The following is a 16,353-nucleotide window of genomic DNA, read 5'->3' on the forward strand; positions in this document are numbered from 1 at the left end:
ACTTACTATCTGAAGGGAGCACTGAGCTCTGGTATTCTAACTGGAGAGAGAGACTGAAGGACCTGAACCTGTTCAACCTCAGCAAGAAGAGGCTGAGGGGGGACCTGGTGGCTGCCTACAAACTCATCAGGAGAGTTCAACAGCAAATAGGCAGAACCCTTTTCTCCCCAGCACCACCTGGGGTGACGAGGAACAATGGTCATAAGCTGATGGAGAATGGGTTTAGGTTAGAGATCAGAAGGCAATATTTTACAGTTAGGGTGGCCAAAATCTGGAACCAACTTCCCAGGGAAGTGGTCCTTGCTTCTACCGTGGGCATATTCAAGAGGAGGTTGGATGATCAGCTGTCTGGGGTCTTGTGAACCCTGCATTCATTCCTGCCTGTGCCAGGGGGTCAGGCTAGATGATCTGTTCAGGTCTCTCCTGACCCTAGCTACTATGAAACTATGAAACTGGCATATGCTTAGGTCTGGTCTGCCATGGCTACATTTCCCTGTTTCCAAAATCAGGTGCATGTTAAGCATGAGCAAGTTGGTGGGGCATGCTTCAGGGTGTCACTTCCAGATATGACATGGTAGGGAGGTGGACAGACCCTTAGAGCACCATAACCAAGGACAGAACTGGGAGTTCCTACCTCTTAGCCATGTTTTGTTCCTAGTTAGCCAGTGAGTAAATCAGGACTTTGCTGCTATCAGGGTCTGTACAACTGCTGAGTGGTAGGAGAAGCCTCCCCATTTATACTATGCCCTCTGGCTGAGGAGAAGCAGGCAGAATCTTACAGTCTCACTGATTGTAAGGACCTGCTGGAGCCAGGGACAGGAGGGAAGGCACTGTTCATTCTCTACCCCATCCCCAGGCCCTCACTCCATCATAATTGAACTCTTCCCCCTCAGAAGCAGCTTCCAAGCCTGTTGTATGACTGCCCTATGGTGACCCTTCCCCTTGTATACACAGCTCAAACGCATCAGAAAATCTCACCCTGCTGACTAGCAGAATATCACACTATTCTTACACTGAGCAAAAGAGTGTACATTTCATCACTACACCCTCCACCTGCTCCAGGAGTTATTGGAAGCTTTCTTTAGGTTGCTATTTTTACCTTGTTTTCAGTATCTCTTTCTTTGCTGTTAAGAGATCCTGTTAAATGGGAAATATTTTCCATTAGTGTCTGTATCAATTGACCATAGGATATTATGAATGACTCATTCTTTCTGCTTCTGGAAATTAATGTAGATAGAGTTTTGTTAGGGCAGATATCTCATTACCAATTTATGGTATGATTAAGTATAGCTACGTAGAATAGCATTCAAGAGGATGAATGTGTTGCCAAAGGGCACGTGCAGAATTAGAGTCGTTATTGATTGGTAATTCCAATAACAAGTAGGAGTCTCAGTGGAGGACTGTTGTGCCAGGCATAGTGCAAACACAGAATGAAAAGACAGTCCCTTTCTCCAAAGTACTTGCCATCTGAAGATGTGCCAAGAAATCCATGCCCAGGTTGATACAGGTAGGAGCAAGGAAACAATACTGGTTGCCATGATGGGAAGAGGTTTCAGGACATCATTGCCCAACTGTTGAGCTTTCTATGGTCATCCTAGCAAAGGGGTGGGTGGGAAGGATATGATGCAAGACAAAGTCACTTGAAGGCTGTTTAAGGTAAGCTTCTGCCAATAATGATATGGTAATTGCTTCTCACAAAATTTTTGTGTTGTGCTTTTACTCTGAGGTTGCAAAGAGGTTAGGGTTGAGGTGATTTTCTTGGAGTGCATTTTTTTAAGCTTGATGGGTAGGTGTTTGTCTTGTGAGTGGTGTGAGATTTAAGGTGTCATGAACTAACCTTTCCTGGTTTTTAAATACTTGAATTGTATGAGGAAGGTGATAGGTAACAGATTGTCTCTTAGCAACCTTAGCTTTTCTCCAGACAACACTCTAAAGCTGTGGACTGAACTGTTTCATCATAGCTGCCATCTGGCCAGGCCACCTGTGTCTGCCTATCAGTCTGGTGGTAGGTCTCTTCCCCTGAGTTTGCTTTGTGATCATGACCTCCTTCTCCTCATACAGGTGCTGAAAGGCTTCCCTGACTGCCTACAAGCTGACATTTGTCTCCACCTGAACCGCACCCTCCTCCAAAACTGCAAGGCTTTCCGGGGGGCCAGCAAGGGCTGCCTCCGTGCCCTGGCCATGAAGTTCAAGACAACCCACGCACCTCCAGGAGACACTCTAGTGCATTATGGAGATGTCCTCACCACACTATACTTCATCTCCCGCGGCTCCATCGAGATCCTCAGGGAAGACATTGTGGTGGCCATCTTAGGTAGAAGAATTCTTCCTTCTGGGCAGGGGAATGCAAATCTGAGGAGAGGAGAAGAGATGTTTTGGGAAGAGAGGAGAGAATAACACCATTTTTCAGCTTAGCCAAATTCTTGCCTGTTAGGATGAGAGCCAAATCCTTCCTTGGGAAGACAGATATGTGGTTTGGCTTCCATTCTTCAGTTCAGGGCTTCTGCTTGCATCTGGTGTTGGGGATAATTATCTATCAGGGCTGGGAAGAACCCTAGAGCTGGATGGATTCATGCTCATTTTAGCCTTAGTCCTGCCCAGCTGTGCCTAGGATGAACTGGCTCAGATCAAATAGGAATCAACACAATCCCAGCTTCCCAGCTTAATCCCAGTTTAGAGCCCTCCAGGTGTAGGCTGGTGAGGAAACTGGTTAGTGTCTGATAGTTCTTTATCCCCTGGTTGCTCCCAAAGTGCTGTCCCCAGCACTGTGGGGTCAGGCCAGGGAAGAGGCACTGGAATCATGACAGAAGGCTGATCCCTGACTGAGGCAAGCAGCACCACATATCTCCTTTCTCCTCGTAGCCTTAGCTTTCCAGATCCTAGACTAGAGGTTTTGAGAACTGGGAGGAGTGCATGCATTTGATGGATGCTTCATCACACTGGGAGGGGAATGTCAGGATGCAGGTAACACATACCGAGGGGCATCTTTAGAGAGGCTGTTGGGCACAGGAAGACCCTGTGTTTCTCTCTCTGGACCTGTAGCATCCAGGCTAGTGTCATCACCAGTCTGCTACAGTTCTGGGCTAGGGTCAGCAGCCATGGGAGGGAATCTCCACTGCCAATCTGAAATGACCCTATGATATGCTTGGACCCCGGGGTGGCTATTATACCCCCTGGTGGCTCCTGCCCCACTCTGGCTCCTGGAGTGCCCTCTTTTTCTCTCACCTGCCATGCCTTGATGGAACTAGTTGATTCTGAGAAGGGAGGCTGCCCCAGGGTCCCAGAGAGAGCCCTTGCTATTCTGCAACCATTGGGGTCCCTCCTGGATCCAGCCAGTCCCTATCCTCTCCCTCAGATATTATGTGAAGCCCTCCTGGCCTCCATCCATGCTCCAGGACACCAGTTACCTTAAGGGCTAGTTGTGGCCTCCTTCTGCCCCCACAGCTATGCCCAAGCCTTGCAGACATTACTGGTCAGTTAGTTACTCCAATTGGGCAGCTCGCCCCCAGTACAATGTCAGGCCTTCTCAGGCCTCCAAGCCCTTATCGAGGCCTTGGTCTTCCTGTCTTCCACCCCTTTTCTCTAGCTGGGCTCCTTTAGCCAAGGCCCACTGCAGTGGGTCTCAGCTTATGGGATCCAGCCCTGGTTCTACCCCTCAAACTCTCGGTCCCTGGCCCTGGGTTCTCCCCTCTCCGGCTTTGGCCTTTGCTGTCCCACCTTCAAGCCATCACTGTATTGCTTTGCCTAACTCAAGCTTGTGCCCCCTTGGCTTCCACCTGCCTGACTTGTGCCGAGCCCTGGTGGGACTCAAATACTCCCATGCCCCTCAGGCACTCCAATGACTGGAGCCCCTGCCCCTGGCAGGGCTCAATTGCTTGCCTCTCAGGTACCCTGTGGCTTAAACCTCAGTGTGCCCTCAGGCACCCCCACTATGGCCTTCTCATCCTCCCTTTTATCCACACCCTATTTGCCAGCATAACTTGAACACAAAAGGCAAACAACCATTGAATAAAACTTTCCCCCCTGCTCAAGGTTAAACCAATACTTGGGTCTCTCAGGCAGCTTTTCCCTGCTGAGACCGCTATCACCTGGTTGCTCCCAGCCCTCTCCTTCTTCTCTCCAGGTGCTGGCTTTTAAGCTCATTGGAGCGGCTCCCTCAGATCAGGTGACTCTCTAACTAGAAGTGCATCGATATATTGGTTGTGTACCAGACTGGCACCAGTGAAAGGAAAATTAACATTATCAACTATCAGCTTTCTTTGGCCGATGTAGCCAATAATGTTCTCCGATAATTTAATTATGCCAGGGCCCCAGATGCCTGGGTTCCCTCCCACGAACTGGGGTGACCTCAAATATACCCCCAGCCCTTCACCGGGAAGCCAGTCTGGGCTGGAGCAGAGCAGCTACCACAGTGTCCCGGGCGCTGGCGCAACGCAGACTGCAGGCTGGGGCCAGGGCAGGCGCTGTAAAAGGTGCCAAATGCTGGAGATATGACTAAGGTGGGGAGAGGTAGGTGGAGCTGCCTGGCCTGGCCTGGCCTAGCCCAGCATAACTCAACCTGAGCCCCAGGGGGCCAGGGGCAGAGCCTGGCAGGGGCTGGGGCAGCCGCTCCCTCCTGCTGTGTGCAGCAAGGTCCTTCCCCCAGTGGGGAGCCTCTCGGAGTGGGGGGGGGCAGCACTTTAATTAGAGCCACTCTGATTAAAGTGTTGCCTTGTCTCCTGTATCAGCATCCCCACACTTAGAAATGGCAGTGGGGGCACTTGAACTAAAGCTCATTCAATGAGCTTTATTATTAAATATCGGTTATTGGATTGGTATCATCCAATATGGTTGGTTATAATTGGCTATCAGTACTGGCCAAGAAAATCTTTATCAGTGCATCCCTACCTCTAACCCTGGCACAGCTTTCCCTCCTTAATTCTAATGGGCAGTTTATGACTGCCACTCTGGCTGTCCCAGCAATAGGCGCTCAAAGCTTATATGTCCCTGACTGCCTGTTCCCCTGCAGCCAGCTCATAATGAGCAGTCTTTCCCCACATGAAGACAGCCCTGTGGCTGCTTCTGTCTTAAAGTAGTGGGAGCCCTGGCTCCCTGTTATAGACCCACACAATATTTGGAGCATTATGCATCACTGGTGGTGACCTGCAAAGAATATGGGAGCATTACAGCACTCCACACCTAGAGAAGGACATGTTCAGCATTAGGGCATGTCTGTACTGTAGTTGCTGCCACTCATGTAAATACAATTTTGTGCTAGCTGTAAACTTGCTAGCTTGGTGGCTGGCAGCAATGCAGTTGCAACAGCATGGAGCTTATTGTGAGCTGCAAAACCCACCCAAGAGCTGGGTGGTTACTTGGGTGGTTAGACCATAATGTCCTTTGTGCTACAACAGCTATGCTGTTATTGGCACTGCAGCAGCTAGGTTAAAGCCAGCTCAGGTATGTCTCTGCTGCCAGAACCAGCAGTATGGACATATACTCTCACCACCGAGAACTTACAGGGACCTTGAGGGGAGCTCTTTAAAAGGGTCAGCTGTTCCACACGTATAGGACACATCACAATGTATGAGTGGGAGGAGTGAAACAGTCAGGAGCAGGGATACAAAGGTGTGTAAAGAGCCAAGGGAAGTGAGGACACAGCTGGGGACACACTGTCTCACTCAACAATCCTCTTGTTGAGTGAGACAGGACTTCAGAACACTTTCTGTGAAGCCCAAAAGCCCTACAGGCTTAGACTGGTCATTTGCCCTACAGTCTAATAATCCCCTCTCCATTGCACAGGGAAGAATGACATCTTTGGAGAGCCCATCAGCCTCTATGCCCGGCCTGGGAAATCCAACGCAGATGTGCGGGCACTGACCTACTGCGATTTGCATAAAATCCAGCGGGAGGACCTCCTGGAAGTCCTGGATATGTACCCTGCCTTCTCTGACAATTTCTGGAGCAACTTAGAGATAACTTTCAACCTGAGAGATGTAAGTATCAGACACAGGCATGGAGGGCTGAGGCTGCCCCTGCACATCACCTCCAACTAAACTGTTGGAAGGAGAGCAGCCACAGGACTTGAGTGACCTTTCTGGCTGTGTGCATTTTCCACTCAAGTTTTTTGCATATTTGCTAAGCACCACAGGCTGTGTCTTTGAAAAGCTTTTTCATGTTGCAGCCACTCAAATCCCAAGTTGGTAAGTCTGGTTTTCAGAAGACCTCTGCATTCCTCAGAGGGGTCAGAGTATCATGAGAGCCCAGCACACAGGTGCATGCAAAAGGAAGATTTTTGTGAAAATCTACAGGTCATGCAGCCAAGGCCCTGCTGCAATTCTGCAGCTTTCCCAACACCCTTAAACTGCCCTAAAGTTGATTTCAGCCTGCTGCAAGGTCTTCATGCTTCAGTGCTGTGGTAGCAAGGTGGTCTTGCTGTCACACAAGGTGGTGATGGGCCAAAGTGTTGGAGACATGATAGTGGCATAGCATGGATCATTAAGCCAAGACATTTTGTTGTTATTGGCACTGGAGCAGATCAGTATTATGTCATGGTAGAGTATTGTGTTGTCTTGCTGAAAAGTGATCCTGTGTCAGCAGCGAGACTTAGTATTCTGATGTGACAAGTTTCTTGTGATGTTTTGCTGTGACGTAACATTACATCATCATGACATAATGACAACTCAGAATATTTTGGCATGCTGCTGCTGTCATCATTGAAGGACAGTTTTTCACTTTGTGGTTTAACAGGATGACATAGCTTCCACCTGTTCATTTTATATTGGGTCTCACTATCACATACTGATGGGACAGTGATTTGTGTGGTGGCATGAGTGCATGCTCATGCAGTGTCATGTTATTTTGATGTCATCACAACAACTACTTTGGACTGATTTGATTTGTGTCATATTGATACAACATGGTGATTGAACATATCGTCACTTTTAGATGGCATTGCCATGACAAAGTCATTACATTGAGATGATGTAATGGCAGGATGTCTTCATGCAGATGTCCTGACAGTGGTCCAAACCCAGTACAACATTCCACATTTAGCCACATACTTTAGTCCTGTTAACTTCAAGCAACTACCCAGTCTATAAAATGGCTGAGAAAAAGGATATTCTGATGTCTCCAGCTATTCACAAACAAGCTTACTCAAAGAATTTTTTTTTTAAATAATGTTTTATGAATAATCAGGCATGTTACCGGCAGAAGACTGAGGGGTCATTTTTTCTTAAGTATTATTATTAAATTCTGCTCCTCAATCTGATTAGACACCACTGATTTTACGTTTCAGAGAAACCTGCTGGCTGGTTTGTGAGAGAGAGAGAGACCTATCGTCCCTTTGTCCACTGCCTCCACCTAAGTGATCTGAAACTGCTGAGGTCTCTCATGAATCTGAACTTATTTCAGCCTCAAGACTGTCCAGCCCAAGTCTCAGGTTTCCTTGGGATGTAGCCTGCTGTGGTGTCAATATATAGTCCCTGGGGCCAAAGCCTCTGGCTGGGGAAGGAAATTAAGGCAGTTATCTTCCCACAGAGGAGGCCCTGAAGAGAGACACCCTTAGTCCACCCTTCACTCAGGATGAGGAATGGGCTGAGGATCAGCTGGGATAAACCCCAGTCCCCTTCTGTTACCAAACTCTCTTCTTCCTCAGGCAGATAGCATTCCCCGCTCACCACTCAGCGAGGAGTACGACTGCAACTACCGCCGTGTGCGCCGGCGCAGACACTCCCTCTGCAAACCCAGTAAGACTGGTAAGTCCTGGCCAGCACTGCTCACTGTCTTCCCCAGGATCTCAGCCTGGCCCACACTGTGTTCCTCTACCCCTATCCCATGTCTTCACTTCAACTGTTAGTCATGCTGTGACTGGGCTTCATGTAGAAGGTCCTGACCCATCTCCTACCCTCAAAGGATATTTCTTTTGCCTGTTAGGGTGTTAGAGTGGCCATCATAGAGGACATTCCGATTTTCTCCTACTCTGTCTTCTGTCTCTGTTGATACAAAACTGGATGCCTTTATGTCCTCTATTTATATCTTCAAGAGAAAAATAGAGAACATAAAGGCATCCGGTTATGTATCAATAGAGGACAGAGGACAACCAAACTGTCCTCTATGATGGCCACCCTATAGATTGCAGTGGGACATCAGTCTCTACCCAAGCCACACCTGCTGTCACCAGCCTTTCCTCCCTCCTTCCCTCATGTTCTTGCTCTTCTTGGCTCCCTCCCCAAGCTCTGTAGTACCAGCTGTGACAGGATGCACAGTTCTCAGCTGGGCCAGGGCTGAGTCAGAAAAATCTGGGGTCAGACACATGAAAGGCTCCAGAGCCAGTGTGGCATGGAGGGGGGAAACCTGCACTTCACCCCTTCCAGGATTGGGTCTAATCAGCTGAGTGCTCTGGTGCACTGAGCGGGGGGCAGGGAAGCCTTGTGCCTGGGAGAGGCCTGACCAGCTTTTTAACTGCTGCAGTTCTAGTAGGACCCAGGCCTCAACCTAAATGGTGGAGCAGAGCAGTGACCTACCCATGTTGGGCCCTCCCATGTGAGCTGATGCCAGCTGGCCCACGTGGTCTCCTCCCCATGAGGTGGAGCTAAGCACCAGCTGGACTATCCTGTCCTCCCTCTACAAGGCAACACTGAGTGCCATCTGATTCCACACAAACCTGGACAGGTGCCCACCATCCCTTTTGCCCCTACCCCCATGAAGGGCTCCACAAGTTTCTTTTGTGGGCCATCATGCTGCTCAGCATTGTGATGGACACAGGTCCCAAGGCAGGACCATGTTGACCTGCCCTTCCCCTTCCCCTCCCCTCACCCACAGATGCTGACGCTGGCATCTCAGATGCGGAGCAGTATCACACCTACTCTGAGCTCACCAACACCAAGGACACCCTCAGCAAGGAGCAGTGGGATGACCTGGGCAGCAGCACCACCCCCTGCTCCCAGACCAGTGATGATGAAGCCAAGCCTGCCAGTCCCACCAAACCTGAGCCCTTCCTTGCCTCTGAGAAGGATGATTTTGTCCCACCTGTGCTCAGCTTCGTCACCACCACCAATGGGGGCACTGACATCAGCAGGCAATCAGCAGATGGCAGCCAGTCTTACACAGGTACCAGGACCCACAGCCTCTGGGGACATGGGTGAAACCCATGGGGTTTACGACTGGCAGCTATCAAGGCCCCAGTTATCAAGGCTCTGTGCACAGAGCTAGAGGGGCTGAAAAGCCCATGGACTCTGTTCCTCAGCCCCTTGGGTGCCAGGCAGTGTCTGTGGCTCAGGAAATGCCTGGGAGGAGGTAGCATGGTGCCAGGCAGCTGAAGGAGAATTTCTGCTCTCCAGAAGATGGAATTAAGTCAGACCTTGTGGGAGGAGAAGCCCTGCTCCTGATGAAACTTGCCATCTCTATGCAAAGCTGGTGGGCACTTCTGCTAGCCACAGGGCAGGAGTCAATACGTGCCCTCTTGCTGGCAGGCATCATGCTCTGCTGGTGTGTGTGCAGCAGCCTCAGCCTGGGCAGGGGTCCATCAGTGTGATGGAAGAAGGGGAGGGGCCTGCCAGAGGGTGAGCACATTAGGGAAGCAGAATGGGAGTGCTGGGAGGATATATTGTGTTTTGCCTGAGCACAGCAGCGGATTCTCCTCTCTCTCCAGCCACCCCCTTGGACATTCCCAGTATGTTCACCTTCTGGGAGGACAGAAAGCCAAACATCCACCCAGAACCCTTGCAACACTTGTCCTTGGTCCACAACTCCCAGGACCTTCCTCTGCACATTGACTACCGGCCAGGCCAGATTGAGTCCAGGCTGGAGCTCCTGCAAGCCCAGATCAGCAGGTAGGTACTGGCCTAGGTTCCTACAGCCCTCTGTTGGGCACACTACCCTGGTTGCATGCAGGGATCAGCCTCCTGCAAGACTTTCCCAATCTGCTGCAAGTGCAGCACCCTAGAAATTCTGCAGTGCAGCACAGGTGCCCTCTGCTGGCTCTTTTGGACATTTCAGTCCCACGCTCAGTAAAAGAAATGTAGAAGCAGAGGGACCTTGGGGATTATCTGACACAACCCCCTGCAGGCCAAGGACTTGCAGCTCCCCAAATTTAGCTGCTATTAAACCATCTCATCCCCCTGCTGCAATTATTATCAGCAACAGCTGCATTCGTAATTCCTCAGCAGGAACCAGACTGATTTAATTACATAGGATGAGGAACCAGACCCTCCCCATGGATAAATGCCACAGTTCACTTATCTGAAGAGCTGCGATCTGGTTGGCCTTGGCCCAAGCCAGTCCCCAGCTGAAGTGTTGCAGTCCCAAGGATGGACCGTTGCAGCCAGGTTTGAGCATGTAGCAGGGTGACCTGGTTTTCAGCAGAGCCCCTTCACTTCACAAGAAGCTGTGCATGCTCAGAACCTCTAGAAATTGCAATGCTTCAATCTTTGTGCCCGGGTCCAGAAGTAGGGAGTCCAGCTTTAGGCCCAGGAATGATTGGGCCTCAGTTTTTCATGTGTCTTTTTACTAAAGTTAAGTGCAACACTTGGAGCCCCCTGGTGCCTCCATTGATAATCAGCTTCTTAGTTCAAGTCATTATGGGGTCTGATCTCAGTTGGGGCCTCCATGTGCAGCTGCAGTAGAAATGATGACATAAATCTTTAGAACAGGGGAACTGTTGTGGGTCACACCAGAGGCCCTGTATCCAGCATCCTGTCTGCCTGTGGCCAGAACCAAATACTTTAGAGGAAGCTGGAAAATATCCCATGGCAGATAAACACTCTGCTCCCAAAAGACCTCTTCCAAAACCCTGACAGTTCAAGACTGGAGTAGGAGGTTTCATCTCCCTTCCAACAGCTCCTTTGTGAGCATTAACCCTTAAAAGGCCAGGCTTTCCTGGATCTATATAAAGAATATCTTAGCAGGGAAGGGGAGAAGCGCCTTACCCAAGCTGGATGGGGAAAGATTTAGCTTCTGCACTCTGAAGTCTGCAGGATGGTAACAGCATCCCTGTCTTAATGATGCAGCCATCTATTGCCTACCCAAGGGAGGAGGAGCTAAAACAGCTTTGGGAAATCAAAGCACATGTAAGGACACTTTGCTTGCCCCATCCCACTTCTATCCTTGCACAGTCACATTGCCTCTACATTAACAAATCCCTGCAACCTGCCTGTGTTGGCCTGCCAAGGTCTTCTGACATTTTTCCTGATCAGAACCACACTGATGAAAAGCTACACAAGCATCTCTGTGGTGTCCTGTGACCTAGGGCATCCTAATCCCATCTCATGGAGCCAGGGGTGCCTCTCTGCAGAGGCTTTGTCTGCCCTGCCATGAGTCCAGTCCAGTGTGATCTGTGGTCCTGCTTCCAAACCTCATGACACTTTTTCCCAGTTGAGTTCAGATGCCCCCTGCTTCCCTGGGGCTGCCATAAGGAAACTGCTAACCCCACTTATTCTAGAAGTTGGCCCCATGCTAATGCATGCTCATGCTGGTCTGCTCTGTCCCACAGGTTGGAATCCAGGATGTCTTCAGACATTAATATAATCCTCCAGATGCTGCAGCGCCAGCTGTCCCAAGTGCCACCTGCCTATAGCCCCATCTCGCCATCCTCCCATAATCTGGCCATGTATGGCGTCGTTCCCAGGGGCATGGAGCCTGCTTCACCATGCACACCACTGCAGGAAGAGGACCTGACTCCTCCTGGGCAGGTAAACATCCACACATTGAGAACTGAGCACTTTGGCCTGTCATAGTGTCTCAGCACCTCACTCAGCTAAGCAAATCCAGCCCCAGCACGTCCTGACCATATCCCTCCTTGAAGCCCACCCACTCCCAAGCACAGCCCAGGAGCCCTAAAGGAAATAAGTCTGTGTCCATGGAGGTGGGAAAGGCCTCCTGTCCCAGCCAGCATTTGGATTATCAGGCCACAAAAGAGCCACTCTGCCCCCTACCTAGTAGGGCTGTACGAAACAGCTGTGTGTCAGTTTGGTTTTGGATTCGGATGTTTTGGAAGACAGTGATTCATTTCGGAGTTTTGGATCACTGTTCTGTTTCATTTTGGCCAAATCTCCTCTGAATCTGTTTCGAATAGGCTGCAAGGGAAGCTTCGCACAGCCCTACCCAGCTGGGCATGGCTTGGAGCTAGGGGCTGCAGGGCCCCAGTGGGAAGCAAAATAGGGCCGTGAGTGGTTCGTCCGAGGGCGGTGGGGGGAGGGCTGCTGCCCTCCATGCAGGCGAGGAGACCCCCACACAGATCTCTGATCCCTGTCACTCTGGGTCACGGGGCAGGGAAGCAGCACAGAGCAGTGAGCAAGCCTGCTGGTCCCTGCTGTGAGACTCAGCTCTGCAAGGAGCAGAGATCCACACTGGGGTCTCCCTGCCGCCACTGCTCATCCCACGCTGCCCCAGTGACGTGGGGCTGCACAGGGTGGGCAGCAGTAGCAAGGAGACCCCGACACGGATCTCTGCTCCCTGTGGAGCCAGGTCACGCAGCAGGGCAGTGCTGGTCCCTGCTGTGCAACCTGGCTCCACAGGGAACAGAAATCTGGGGCTGCATGGGGCGGGCAGCAGCAGAGAGGAGACCCCGACATGGATCTTTGCTCCCTGCGGGACCAGGTTGCACAGCAGGGATTCACCAGCTCTAAGTTCAATTCCCCAGGCCCTGGTTCGATTCCCCAGCCCCTGGTTCAATTCCCCAGCTCTCTGATCATTCCCCCAGCTCCTCCCAGGGGGCACAGGCCCCCAGTCTGCATGCAGGGTTTCAGCAGGCTGCCACTGCAGGCTGAGGCCAGCAGCAGCAGCAGCACCACAGTCTTCTTGGCATAGGCTGCACCAAGTGGCTGCCACTAGCCCCAGCCTGCAGCAGCAGCCTTCTGAAACCCCGCATGCAGATTGGGGGCCCGCACCCCCTGGGAAGAGCTGGGGGAAGCGATCAGAGAGCTGGGGAATTGAACCAGGAGCTAGATGTCAATATCAGAGCAGTCTTTCCCCTCCCTCTTCTTAGTTTTTGTTTTCCTGCAAGCCTGGCTCCAAAACTCCAAAATTCTCCAAAACGTTTCCAAAACGTTTTGGAGCCTTCCAATTCATTTCGGAGCTGTTTCAGAGCCTTCCATTTTGATTCTGATTCGGTGTTTTGGGTGCTGAAACAGCCCAAAACACCTCCGAAATGAAACAGTTGCCAAAATATCGCGCAGACCTGCTACCCAGTCATTGGAGTAGTAACATAGTGGAAAGCATGGAGACTTGGCTTTCAAGCATGATCTTCTCCTCCTTCCCCTTTGCGACAGAGGTGGCTGGGCTGGAGCAGACCTCACACCCTCTTCTCCAAATGGACGATGAGGAGAACAAGGAAAATCCCTTCTTCTGCTATCTCCTTGCAGTGCAGGGAGGAGCTGGCTGAGAAGGCTGCTTCCTCCCCACATCCATTGCTCCTTTTTGGGATCCCTGTATTTCCGCTTCTCCTCTCTGGCAGTCTGGGCCCTGCCAGTCAGCCCATGGCCACCTCAAAGCCCATCCTATCTCAAATCATCCCTTCTGTCACATCATCCCTTCTGATCCAGCAACCTGGGGGCTGAGGTGGTCCAGCACCCGAGGGACTCAAGCCAGTTGATTTTCTAGAACAAGAAAACCTACTGACCTCTATGCCACTTCCTAGGGGCTACAGCACAAACTAACAAGGGGGCCCCTTCTGAGCTCCACACATGATTCATCTGCCCTGTCATGGCCTGATGAAAGCAGTGGCCCTGCCTGTGTGGGGGCCACTGGTGAAGCCACGCTGCTGTGACTGCTGAGTCAGAGTTGACCCCTGGGTGGCATATGTCACTCAGGCCATATGACTGACCCACTAGGCCCCTCTGTAAGGATTCTGCAACACCAGCCTCCTCCTTCCTGTCACAGGGGAGGCTTCCTCTATTCTGAGGAGTTCCTGTGAAAAGGCAAGAGGCTTTTTCTCTTTGACCCTGGTGATACGAATGGAACAACAGCATGCGATCTCTCTGTGGGCCCTACACCTCCTCCCAGCCACAAGACCCTGGAGGCCTTCCTTTAATTTCACAATAACAAACCTCATTCCTCCTTTTGTTCCTCTTCCTCCCCCAGAGCCCAAGCTATACAGAGATAGAAAAGTTTCACTTGAAATCCAGGGACTCCTTGTCGAGTGGGATACACCTGACTGTGGCATCCGACGAAACCATGACCATCAACTCTGAGCAGGAACACCATTCTCCCACCCTTCCCATCCCAGAGCCCCACCAGCGGGCACCAAGTACTCCAGGACTTTACCGGAGCATCCGCTTCCCTTCGCTCCCTGAGTACCTTGAGGCATCTTCTGAACACCTGGACATTCAGAGACACCTCTCTGACCCCCTGCTCCCTGGAAGTTAGAGACATATGAGCTTCAAGCCAAGTCTAAAGGAACCTCAACTAAGAACTCATGTAGCAGATATTGATTTTGACCATGAGGATGAGAGGTGGAGGACCCAGTTATTGGCTCAGGAGAACAATTTGTAACGGTCTTCTGCCATTAGGAGGAGAGTATAGAATGGGTGGCTTCAAAGACCATCATTCTCCAGCAGTTTATGTAGAGTAGATTTCAACTGCACATCATAGAGTGAACCCAAAGCAGCTCATTCATAAAAAGCTGCTGGGCTGGTTGGGTCAGTAGGTACCCACTTTCTCTTCCTTGCCAAGGCATTCCCTGACATTGGTACAAATCCTGTTGACAGAACCAAACTAGGCCACAAGGATAGAAAGGCAAATCCTTGGCTGTCCACCAAGAGGACACTCTGCCATCAGTTCTCTTGAGCAGGGGCCATACCTGCCTTTGTATTTATACCATGCCTAGTGCAATGGGGCCTTTGGTGATACCATAGCAGTGGAGAAGATATTCCATGGAGGGGAGATGTGGGGAACTGACAATGGCATATTGGGAGGAGCTAAAGGCTTAAAGTCCAAGGTATGGAGGGGCAATTCTCGTCCCACCTGACTAATATTTAAAAACAGGGAGATGGTGGTCATCATCTCTCCATGTTGCCTCAGTGCAAGCTCCTGAGTGCAGGCTCCTGCAGCAAAGCTGATGGACCTAGAAGCTGGCCCAAAAATGCTTCCAGCCTGCATCCAACTTTCACAAATCCCTGGCCCCTTTCCAGATAAACCCAACTGTTCCCTGGCTTGGGTGGAAAGCACAAAACTCATAAGCACAATCCTGGAAAGCAGATGAGGAAACCAGCCCCCAGGCACATTTTTGGCCCTTCCTTCAAAAGAGCCTCTTTTGATACAGATTTGATAGATGCTTTCCCTGAGGAATCCCTGTAGCTCCCTGTAGGAGGGCGCCTAACTGCCCCAGCCACCCTGCCACTTGGTTAGATGCTATAACGGTTCTAGGCTGCCTGCTCAAATAACGTACTGAGCTCCCTGTGAGAGTAGCAAAACTGTGAGCATTTCTTTCTCTGGAGTTTTAGCATACACTTTGCTAATAAAGATGTTTTTGGCACCTAATGTGGAGCATGGTTGTATTTGTTCAGGGTGGAAGTGGAAGCTGTAAGCAGTGCCCCAAGTCTCCCCCATGGCTGGTGTCACTCCACATCCTGGCCCTAATCTACAAGGACCCAGAGATGTTTTATTTCCTACTATGAAAGCCACCATCGTTGGGTATGCTAGGGCTAATGGAGCATGCAGTATGCAGCTTCCACAGGATACAGCCTGTGGACCTTCACTGATGCAGTTCCTCCCAGCAAAATCAGAACACGGCTGGATCTTGCCATCTCTTAAGAACCCTATTAGCCAAAACTTTGTCACAAGGACATACCTGCACACTCAGAATAATCCAACACAAGGGCTGCAGCCAGATGGAGAACTAAGCCATTTTAAAAGGGGGAGAAGGGACTTTCTAAGCAGTAGAATTCAGAGTTGAACCAACACAAGTATTTGGACTGCCAGTACAGTGGAGCTAAACTGCTGTGACTTTAGAGCTGAATGACAATGTTCTGCTTCAAATAAACAGACAAAACAATTACCATTAATGCGTTTTAATGCTGCGTCTGTGCACAACTCACACAAACAACAGTACATAGGGTACAGTCATGATCCCTTGGAGCACATGAAACCACCTCTTTCTGCAGTAGAGGTACCTGAGCTGCTTGCTCCTCCCTTGCTCTGGTGACACCAGTAAATAAGCCTTGGGAGCTGTTGTGGGCTGGCTGGCCCTTTAAGAGAATATAGGCCCATCTTCATCTGTCACAACTCTTTTCCTCCCAGATGATCAGTTGGAGCCCCAGTGACCACCCTTCTGGGAAGGGGGCTGGAGGCTTGCAAAACCCAATTACCCTGCCTTGTTGCACTTAGAAAGGGTGCAAGTGCAGGCAGCAGCTCATGACAGCTGAGAGGGAGTGA

At 50.6% G+C, this 16,353-nt stretch overlaps 1 protein-coding gene across 2 annotated transcripts in view; it reads left to right on the forward strand.

Moving 5' to 3' along the window:
• The window catches only part of KCNH6 (potassium voltage-gated channel subfamily H member 6), a 144,755-nt gene extending 129,296 nt beyond the window's left edge, over positions 1 to 15,459 (forward strand). For both annotated transcript variants that reach the window (XM_019500802.2, XM_014609184.3), the window contains 7 exons: positions 2,062 to 2,314; positions 5,782 to 5,975; positions 7,640 to 7,739; positions 8,806 to 9,093; positions 9,635 to 9,815; positions 11,474 to 11,672; positions 14,062 to 15,459. In XM_019500802.2, coding sequence (XP_019356347.1) covers positions 2,062 to 2,314; positions 5,782 to 5,975; positions 7,640 to 7,739; positions 8,806 to 9,093; positions 9,635 to 9,815; positions 11,474 to 11,672; positions 14,062 to 14,346 — 1,500 coding nt within the window. In that variant the 3' untranslated portion in view covers positions 14,347 to 15,459. The remainder of the gene's footprint in view (positions 1 to 2,061; positions 2,315 to 5,781; positions 5,976 to 7,639; positions 7,740 to 8,805; positions 9,094 to 9,634; positions 9,816 to 11,473; positions 11,673 to 14,061) is intronic.
• The last annotated feature ends 894 nt before the right edge of the window (positions 15,460 to 16,353 follow it).

Source organism: Alligator mississippiensis, chromosome 4 (assembly GCF_030867095.1).
Source record: "Alligator mississippiensis isolate rAllMis1 chromosome 4, rAllMis1, whole genome shotgun sequence".
Lineage (NCBI taxonomy): Eukaryota > Metazoa > Chordata > Crocodylia > Alligatoridae > Alligator > Alligator mississippiensis.